The sequence below is a fragment of the Marmota marmota genome, unplaced genomic scaffold, assembly GCF_001458135.2.
Source record: "Marmota marmota marmota unplaced genomic scaffold, marMar, whole genome shotgun sequence".
Taxonomy (NCBI): Eukaryota; Metazoa; Chordata; class Mammalia; order Rodentia; family Sciuridae; genus Marmota; species Marmota marmota.
Window position 1 is genome coordinate 4,841,386 of NW_025999896.1, and position 10,720 is coordinate 4,852,105.

The 10,720-nt window shown below is 35.5% G+C and overlaps 1 protein-coding gene across 3 annotated transcripts in view; it reads left to right on the forward strand.

The window, feature by feature from the left end:
* The window catches only part of Map2k4 (mitogen-activated protein kinase kinase 4), a 108,966-nt gene that overhangs the window by 85,305 nt on the left and 12,941 nt on the right, over positions 1-10,720 (forward strand). For all 3 annotated transcript variants that reach the window (XM_048798097.1, XM_048798098.1, XM_015504499.2), the window contains one exon: positions 7,746-7,823. In XM_048798097.1, the coding sequence (XP_048654054.1) occupies positions 7,746-7,823 (78 nt within the window). The remainder of the gene's footprint in view (positions 1-7,745; positions 7,824-10,720) is intronic.

Consider the following 10,720-nt stretch of genomic DNA (forward strand, 5'->3'; position numbering starts at 1 on the left):
ACACTAAGGTGTCTATTGTTTTTCTGCATTAAACCAAAATGATGAGTTCAATAGCTATCTATAGTATAAACAGAAAATTTGTTAAAACGGTTTACAATTTCAAATAGACAAGAGAACAGAGGTAGTATAGTACGTGATGTTCTTGAGGGAAAAAGAGAGAAGCTAGAATTAAAAATTCACAGGAAAAGTGGAAGAGGAGTCAACAGAGATTGGCTGTTGGTTGGAGAAAAGTTGGAAAGAAAATCCAAGAAAACATAAAAGAGAGGAAGAGTACGAACAAAGAGAAAAAATTAAAGACATAAGACTAAAACAAAAATGCAAAACACTATTCATATATCATTGTCCTCCACACACTGATGCATAAAGAGCACCCTGTTGCAAATGTGGCAGAGATATTAGCAAATCAAAAAATAAAATAAATTAAATCTCGCGGGAAAGTCGAACTGTCTCTGTGAGTGTTCAGAAGTTTCTTAGCCCTGTCTCTGACATCTCTCGGGATCTCCAGACCCAGATCAGCCCTCGAAAACCCAGTCACTATCCCAACCGATCTGGGCTTCAGATACCTCAGGCTCTGCTATGCTGTAGTCCCAAGATCTCAATGGTGCTCCTACTTGCAGAGAAACCACCAGTATACACTCCAGCAAAGGAGCAACCCCGACACGCAGCAGCAAGACGAGCCACCAGCACTCCCAGCAGGAAGACCCCAGGTGCCTCCAAACCCATAGGCACCCCTACACTGGACCTTCAGGTTCCGACAGGAGCCCCCAGAGGCTGTTGTGGTTGTGGTGGTAAACCTGCTGGCACCAAGCCCCAGGCTCTGGTTCGTATCCCAAAATTGTTGCAGCTACATGCAACCAAACCTGGAATCTCCCCTACAACAGTCCTTTAGAAGGTGGTAGCAGCAGTAGTAGCAGTGGTTGTTGGCAGCAGGCAGCTAGTCAGCAGCAGTGGTGGCTGCACCTGCAGCTATGGGATCAGCAGTGGTGTCCGCCTCACTTGTGTCCTGGGCATCGGTTCTTCTGTGGCAGCAGCAGGTGGTTGCAGCTGCAGGGGCAGCAGCACTTAGAAGGAAGACCTCCAGGTGACCACGGGATGGCAGCAGTGACATCAGAGGCAGCAGTGAAGGTGGTAGAGGTGCAGGTGGCAGCTGATTGGACAGGAGAACTCTGTTCATCAGTGGCAGTGGCCAGGGAAGTAGTTCAGAGGTAGCCGAGGCTGTGCCCAGAAAAGAGAATCTGGACATGGCAGCTGCCTCTGTGGCAGCCGCATCTGCAGTTTTATACCTTTTTCAAAAATAATTTTTCCTCTATTTCTGCCCTTTTTCTGTTATTTGAATTTTTGTGTTGTGGCTTTTTGATTCCCTTCTCATTCATTTTTACATTTTTAGATAGTTTATTGATGATTATCATCTTCATTACAATTAGCCCCTTAAATTTATAATAGTTTAGTTTGAATTAATGCCACCTTAGTTTCAAAAGCATACGAACTGTTCATATATAGTCTCCCATGTTGTTATCATCACTAATCATGTCAGTCCATTGTGTGTGTCTGATAAAGATCTATAATTATTATTTTGTGCATTCATCTTTGAAATATTTAAGAAGCAAAAAGAGGATTTGTAAATTAGAAATATAATTATAATGGCCTTTATATTTACGTATGTAGTTATTTTGCCAGCTTTTTTTTTTTTTAACTTCTTCATATGGCTCAGTACAGTCACTAGTGCCCCTTTCAGGCTCTCGTTTTTATTTCTCTGAGAAAATTTCATTTCTTCTTCAGTTTTGGAGAACAGTTTTGCTGGATAAGGAATCAAGTGCAGTTAAAGTGATTGCCTATGGGGAAGGAGTGGAATAGGACCCATGAGGGCCTGTTGCCATGAACTGAGGAGCAAACTTAAGTTGATTCTCTGCATTTGAGTGAAGAAAGCTTTTGGTCATTAATTAAATATCAGGTTTTAAAAATTTGCTTAAAAATTAAAGGATTAAAACCACAATGAGGTACCACTTCGTATCTGATAGGATGACTAGAATCAACAAGTCAGATAATAATGTTGCAGAGGGTATGGAAAAATTGGAACTTCCATATACTTCTGGTAAGAGTATAAAATGGTATAGCCACTAGGGAAAAATCTGGCAGTTCCTCGGATATTTAAAATAGAGGTATTATAGGAACAAGAGGTTTAGTCCCCGGAGACCTGAAGACATATATCCATACAAAAACTTATACATGAATGTTGATAGAAACATTTATGATATATAAAAGGTAGAAATGTCAATCAGTTGATGATTGGCAAACAAAATTTGGATAATCTATATAATGGGTGACGAGGCACAAAAAGGAAGATGTATAGATGTATAGCTACATCCTCCAGCCTGGTTAAACTTGGAAACATTATGCTAAATGGAAGAAGCCAAATACAGAAGACCAAGGGAAATTTATTAGTGACAAAATATTAGTGGTTTTTTAGAACTAGTGATATAAGAAGGATGGGGGTACAGTAGGGTGGTGATTACCAAAGGGTCCAAATTTAATTATTTTTTTTAAGGTGGTAAAAATAACAGTGCTCATGGTTGCACATTATCTGTGAATACACTGAAAGTCATTGAATTGTACACTTTAAATGGGTAAATTATATAGGTATATAGATTATATCTTAATAAATCTTAAAAAATAAATATGAACACCAGTAGTGATTTTGTGAGTCAGTACTGAAACCCCTGGATGTGTGTACTACAGAGAATTTTGACCTAGAAAAGTCAAAAACAGTAAACAAATATCCAACACTGATATCATCTTTGGAAATGTTGATTTGCAGTTGAGTTAACCAATACAATTTTTTTAGTAGTTGAAATTTTTTTTTTTTTAAATATGAGATGACTGCCTCTTATCTGGGCATAAGTTGGTGTTGGGCTAAAAAGGACTTTTTACTTCCATTTTGAATTTCCTAAGGATTCCCAAGACTTATTGCCCAGTAAAGCATATTGGAATATTCAGGAAGAGATTCCAGGTCTGATTTTTCCACACTCCAAAGAATGTATATGTATTCTTATTCCCAAATAAATATCGGGTGACACTGTTTTTATCTATTATCTTTAAATAATTTATCCCTAGTTTCTTGATATTTTCACTCCTCAATGATGTTGAAATCCCATTGAATTATTATTTTCTACTTTTGAAAATGTTAAATATGTTTGAAGAATTCTACACTGATATTTTATAAATGTGTTTCTTATTAGAAGATTGTATCTCTGTTAAAAATATTAAAACTAAGAATACAGACAGACTTCATTTTGTTTTGTTTTATTGTGCTTTATAGATATTGTGTATTGTATTTTAAAAATATTTCAAATTTGTTCATTGTTGTGACATGTATCTTGGTGGTTTGTGACCAGTGGTCTTCCATGTAATTGTTTTTAGTGCCAGGAACTTCAAGAAGGTGAACTTAATTGATAAATGTTGCATGTATTCAGACTGCTCCATTGACCAGTCTTGCCCCCACCTCCTACTCTGGCCTATTTCCTAATACACACCAACACACCCAGTATTGGAATTAGGCCAATTAATTATCCTGTGGTGGCCTTTAAGTATTAAGTAAAAGGAGTTGTCTCTGGTCTCTCCCTTCAAATCAAAAAGTGAGGGATGATTAAACTAGGAAGGCATTTATTTTAAACTTAATGGAAAAACTCATATGCCAAATGCTAGGCCTGTTGCTCCTGTTAGTCAAGTTGTTAACACAAAGGAAAAGTTCTTGAAATAAATTAAAAGTGCTAACTCCAGTGAACACACCAAAGAACAAAATAGTGAAACAGCCTAATTGCTGATATGGACAAAGTGGTTTGGATATAAGTTAAATCAGCCACACTGTTACAAAGGTTAACCAGAGCAAGGTCCTAAGTCTCTTCATTACTGTGAAGGCTTAGAGAAAAGTTTAGCAGAGGTTAGTTCATGAAGTTTAAGAGGTCATCTAAGTAACCTAAAAGTGCAATTACTAATGTAGAAGCTATAACAAGTTATCCAGAAGATCTAGTTAAGATATTTGATGAAGGTGTCCACATTAAATAATATATTTTCATTGTAGACGAAATAGCCTTCTGTTAGAAGATGCCATCTAGGACTTTAAAGATTGCCTGGCTTTATGGGATAGGCTGACCCTCCTGTTAGAGGCTCATGAAGCTGGTAAAGTTGAAGCCAGTCCTTATTTACCATTCTGAAAATCATGGGGCCTTTAATAATTATGCTAAATCTCTTCTGCCTGTTTTGTAAATGAAACAGTAAAGCTTGGATGACAGCATATCTAATTACAGCATGGTTTACTGGATACTTTAAACCCATTATTAAGAACTTCTGCTCAGAAAAAAATGATTCCTTTCAATATTATTGATTATTGACAATGCACTTGGTTACCCACGAGCTCTGATTGCAATATTCATCAAGATTAAAGTTATTTTCTTCCCTTCTGACAATATCCATTCTGCAGTCCATGAAACAAGAAGTAATTTAGACTTTCATTTTTTATTATTTAAGAATACTTTTTATAAGGCTATTTCTGACAGGGATAGCGATTCCTCTAATAGATCTGGGCAAAATATCAATTGTAAACCTTCTGGAAAGGATTCACCATTTTAAATGCCATTAGAAATAGCTGAGACTCATGGGAGGAAGTAAAAATATTGACATTAATAGGAGTTTGGAAGAAGTTGATGGCAAATCTTATGGGGTTCAAGACTTGAGGGGTTCAAGACGTCAGTGGAGGTATGAACTGTAGAACTTGTGGGAAGAGGAGAATTGAAAGTGTACCTCTTCAAGGTGTGACTGGATTACTGCAATCACGTGATGAAACTTTAAATAGAGAAGGAATTGCTTCTTAGGGATGAACAAAAGAAAGTGGTTGCTTGAGATGAAATCCACTGGTGAAGATGCTTCAACATTGTTGAGATCACGACAAAGAATTTAGAATGTTATCTAACTTTAATTGGTAAAGGAGTGGCAGAGTTTTGAAGAGGATTGACTTCAATTTTGAAAGTTCTCCTGGGGAAAATGCTATTAAATAGCATCACATGCTACAGAGAAATCTTTTGTAAAGGAAAGATGATTCAGCAAACATCATTCTTGTCTTACTTTAAGAAATTGCCGCAGCTAACCTAGCCTTCATCACTAGCCATCCTGATAATTCAGCAGCCATCAACATAGAGGCAAGATCTCTCTACCAGCCTTTGACTCATGGAAGGCTCAGATGATCATTAGCAATTTTTTTATCATTACATAGATGTAAACATAGTTATGTAAACATAACTTTTATGTGTTTTGTACTTGTGATTTGCTTTATTGTAATATCTTGTATGTACAGTGTTCACATATTCTGGCACCTTTGAGAAAAGTATCATCAGAAGAGTTCGTTTTCTAAACAATCTAAATCTCCTCTGGTAATCTGTGTTAGGAATGTAGCTTTGCTAAACTGATAGGTCAGAGTGGAATCTCCTTTTAATGTAATATTGGTTTGGTTGTATGTTTTAAAATTAGTTAATAAAATTAAGTGTTTTTATTCTTTTTCTTATATTTGGCCACTTTTATATATTATTTTTATCTGTTTTTCTATTAGGAATCTTTCATATTTATATAAAAGAATTTTAACCCTTTTATAATATATGTGTGTGTTCTCAGAGTTTGTCATCTGTCTTTAAATTTTACATTTTTGTGTTGAATTATAAAAATAGAGAATTCTAATGGGAGCCTGTCGAGGTGTTTTGTTTTGTTTGTAATAGGGTTTTAACCTAGGGATGCTTTACCACTGAGCTTCATCCCTCCCTCCCTCCCTCTCTCTATCTCTCTCTCTCTTTATTTATTTATTTAAAATTTTGAGAGAAGGTCTTGCTAAGTTGCTTAGAATCTCACTCAGTTGCTTAGGGTGTCCTCAAAATTTGTAATCCTCCTGAGTCACTGGGATTACAGGTGTGTGCCCCTGCACCAGGCTGTTTTTCATTTTCTTAAAAACAAGTTTCTTTCTGGCTGTTGTCATGTCTTGAAAATTTTTCCTCATTAAGATTGGAAATAGCTGTAAATTTTATTTTAGTGCCTAAGTTTAACTGTTTTGTTTTATTTTTTTAATGTGGTACCAGGGATTAAGCACAGGGGTGCTCTGCCACTGAGGTAGATTTCCCTGCCCTTTTGATTCTTTTTTTTGGAGACAGAATCTTGCTAAGTTACTCAGGCTGGCCTTGAATTTGTGACCCTCCTGCCTGGCCTCAGCCTACTTAGTAGGGATTACAGGCATGAGACACTGCACCTAGGTCTAAGATTAAGTCTTCTTGTTCTTTGTCCCAGTGTTGGGAATTGAACCCAGTGTCTCAAACATGCTGAACCAACTCTCTATCACTGAACGATAACTCCAGCCCAATATTTTTTTTTAATATTTTGTTTTAAAATTCTGTTGTCAATTCTAGTGATTGTCAAAGGAAAGGAAAGGAGTACACATTTTCTCCCTACAGTTAACCAGTTTAAATATTTTTTAAAAATTCTGTTTTTTTTTCAAATTCCATTATTTAGAATCAATACTCATACTGTTCTTTTGGATTTAGGACTATTTCTGGACTTCACTTTTAATTTTCTATATTTTTCAGATGAATATTTATAAAAACAGATGTAATTTTATTGGTATTTTATTAAGCTTTGTAAATTAACTTGATGGTTGCTTTTTTATAATATTGAGTCCTCCCAATGGAAAACTCATTTATTGCTGCTGATGCTGGATGGAATATTTTTTTCTCTTGATTGAATAGATGGGAGTTTTATGTACTGTGATTGTAATAAGGTGAATAAATGTATTCACAACTAAAAACAAAGTAAATAGCTTTTCATAAATATTTATGCAGCATAGTATTCATGTTCAAATTAAAATATATAGGTCTCCAAATTAGTTGTTGCTGATAGGCAGAGTGTAATACAGTCAGCTGTTAATGCTTTTCTGGGCATTTCTATTTAGCAACAGTTATTATCAGCCTTAGCTAAGGATCCATTGTTGATTCTGTGCCAGTGATACCCTCACTTTCTTTTCTTCTCCATCCCTGGCATTACTGTGTAAATGATGGCACCTAATTTCAAGGAAATGTAAAGATGCTCCCTTTATAGAAATTACTAAAAGTGGTTTTTGCTTTTCAAATAACAAGGTAATATATTGACTCTACTGCAGTGCTTTGATTTAGCTAATAATGAATGATAGAGATTTTCAAATATAATACATAATTGATAAATTTAGATTTATTATGAAGAATGGGTAAAATAATTATAATGAATTTAGGCTAACGTTTTGCTTTTGTGTCTGAAATATATTGTGGTTTGGCTTTGTCCACTGAAACAAAAGACTAGTAAAATTAGAAGACAGCTTTTCCCCCTATACAGCTAAACTAAGTCTTACTAATCTAACTTTGTAATTTTTTATATTTTCAATTTTTTTTTCCTTTTTCCCCTATTGACATTCTCAGTTTCAGCTTTATAAATCCTTTGGGTCCTTAGGGGAAGAAATTGAAAGAGTTGTTGTGTGTTCCCTTCATGAAAGCAGCCATTGAATTATTTTTTGTTTGTTTGTTTTCAATATAATAATGGCTTCCTGTTACTCCTATTCTTGTGGTAAACATATATCTTCTAGGAATGTGCTAGCATTTTAACTACCTTCCCAACTATTGGCTTCCAATTTTGTGTTCCTTGAGGGTAAACATAGTTAGTGACTTTGATTTCTCTTTGTGTTCTAGCCTGAAAGAATAGACCCAAGTGCATCACGACAAGGATATGATGTCCGCTCTGATGTCTGGAGTTTGGGGATCACATTGGTATGTTTATGTTGACCCAACCTTGTCATAATAGTATAACAGTAGGAAAGTTAGAAGTGAAACATACTGAGGAAAGAACAATGAGAACTTGACTCATTTGCAGCGAGCAACCAGAAACAAATAAGCTCTTTATACCAGTGGATTGTACTGAAATTTTGATCACATAGAAAAAGTATCCTAGTTTGGGTTGATTTAATGAAAAATCGTAAACTGCATGATTTATCAAGAATAGAAATTGATTTCTCACAGGTCTGGAGGATTTGAAACCCAATATCTAGATGGTGACAGATTTTTGTGTCTAGTGAACTGCAGAAGGGCCAAGGGACTTATCTGGGGTCTGTCTTGTAGGGGCAGTAATTCCATTTATGAGGGCTCTACCTTCCTGATCTAATGACTTCCCCAAGACTCCATCTCCTAATACTGTCACCTTGGAGATTGAGTTTCCACATACATTCGACACCCCCCTCCCAAAGTACTGGAGTGTGAATCCAGGGGTACTCTATCATTGAGCTGTATCCCCTGTCCTTTTTATTTTATTTTTTAAAATTCTAAGACAGGCTCTCCCTAGGTTGCCAAAGCTGGCCTTGAACTTGGTGTTCTCTTGCCTCAGCCCTGAGTAGCTAGGATTATGGGCATGTGCCACTGTGCCTGGCCATTCATTCAGATTTTAAGGGAATATAAACACTTAGTCTATAACAATATCTTTATGTGCTTATTTCCAGTTTTCCAAATTTTATTTTTTACCAGGACTTGTTGAGATTTTTCTGATTTTTGGAAAGATTCTATACTTTCTTCTACATTGTTTGTGAATTTTCTGCACAAGATTGGACTGGCCTGTGAAATAGCATAAACCTTTCTTTTCCATTTTTCTCTTTCAGTTTGAGCTACCTAGGATCCCATAGTTGAGATTCAAAGATTCATGCAGTGAGCTTTATTGTAGTTTTTCAAATAAGCTCCATTTTTTTCATTGACATTGCCAGAATAATATACTCTTTCTAGTTATTCTTTTTTTAAAATTTTCTTTAAAAAAAAAAAAAAAACACTTTTACTTTATTAATTTATTTTTTATGTGGTGCTGAGGACCGAACCCAATGCCTCAGGTATGCTAGGCAAGCACTCTACCACTGAGCCACAACCCCATCCCACTAGTTATTCTTGATGAGTAATATTACCAGACTAATGAATTCTCTGTATAGTTTAAGGCTAATTGCTCTCCTCTGCAAAGAACTCTACCTACTTTTTTCTTGTGTCCAAATACAGGAGATACTTCTTACAATCATTTCTGATTGTGAAACTAACTGGCTAAAGAAGGGTCTTGACAACTGCTTCTAAAGACTCTAGCAAGACCCGTAGTTTGTATGAATTCAGAAATATCTATCTGCAACATTATCAATTATGTTTAAAGAACACATACATGAAGAATTTTGTTTTATGAAAGGTTTTTTTAGTGTAGTACTGGGAATTGAACCCAAGACCTTGCCTGTGCCTGCTAATCAAGTGTTCTATCGCTGAGCTATAGCCCTAGACCTTTGCATCTTTTTAAAATTTTAGATACTAAATTTAATTTCTGTACAGATTTTTAGTGAAATAATTTATATGGTTTATTCTGAAGTCATGAGTAAATAAATGAAACTATTAAAGCTATTGTACATTTAAAATGTATTGTTTGAAGTCATTGATGGATATTGGACATTTTTCTTCACTGATAATCTATTTATCTACTTTCCTGGTCTCATGCCACAGAGCAGTTTGGAAAGCACCCTTCTCTCTACTCTGCTATCTTCACCTCCCCAGACCTTTAAACGTTTTAACAAAGAAATTTTTTAAAGCAAATTTCTTGAAGTACTTTTGTCTAACCCTTGTTATTTAAAAGCAAGGTATTCAGTACTTGCATTTATTTAATAATTTATTTTTCATAGGAATAATAAAAAAATTATGACATATATGAAATTAATTACTAAATCCTGAGTATTTTATGGTATATAAGCCCCTTTTTTCTTCTTTTATTAAAATCTGTTCTCAAGAATGAATCTAATGAAATTATTCTTAATGCTATGACTAGCCATTTGTTTCTTTCAAAGTATTTGTAATTTTAACAAAGAAACCTCAGCCAAAGGAAAAAATTTCAGTGTGTGCATGCATACCTTCTTGCTTTCCCACATATGCATAAATGAGGGGACAACAGTGATCTAACAGAGGCCTTTGGTGGTGTTGGGGGGTAACTGGGAATTGAACCAGGGAGAGTTTACCTCTGAGCTATATGCCCAATCTTTTTTATTTTTGAGAGTGTCTTGTTAAATTGCCCAAGCTGGCCTTGAACTTGTGATCCTCCTGCCTCAGCCTCCTGAGTCCTGGGGATTATAGGCATGTGCCACTGTGCCTAGCTAAAACAGGCTTTTTCAGAGAGAAAAGGCTGAAACAGTTATTCTGAGATAGTGTTTGTTCACATTCATATTCTCTTTCTCTCCCTCTCCGCCCCCCTCTCCCCCACTCTCTGATGCCATCTTTCTTTATATTGTTTGGTATCTCATTCCCCTGTGTCAGCTACATGTCAAAACATATAAAATGGGATTCATTATGTTATGCAGCAGTTTCTTTCTTAAAAAGCATAACTCCTAGGTTTTCATTATATTCAGAACAGAGTAGGGAAAAGGTGAGAATCTGAGTACTTGATTTTGATTCTTGATGAATTGGAATATAAGAGTCTTCAGATTTGTTTTGTAAGGTTTTAGAGATTCTGTCCTGAGTTCTTTACTCAGAGTGAAGGATTTGACCCTGACTTGATTTCTTCTGTAATAATAAAATCTGATTGTTATTGAAGTTGTAGTAACTACAGAATAACTGTAGAACAGGATCTATACATTGTTTTCTCTAAACTCAGATTAGAGTCCATTTTT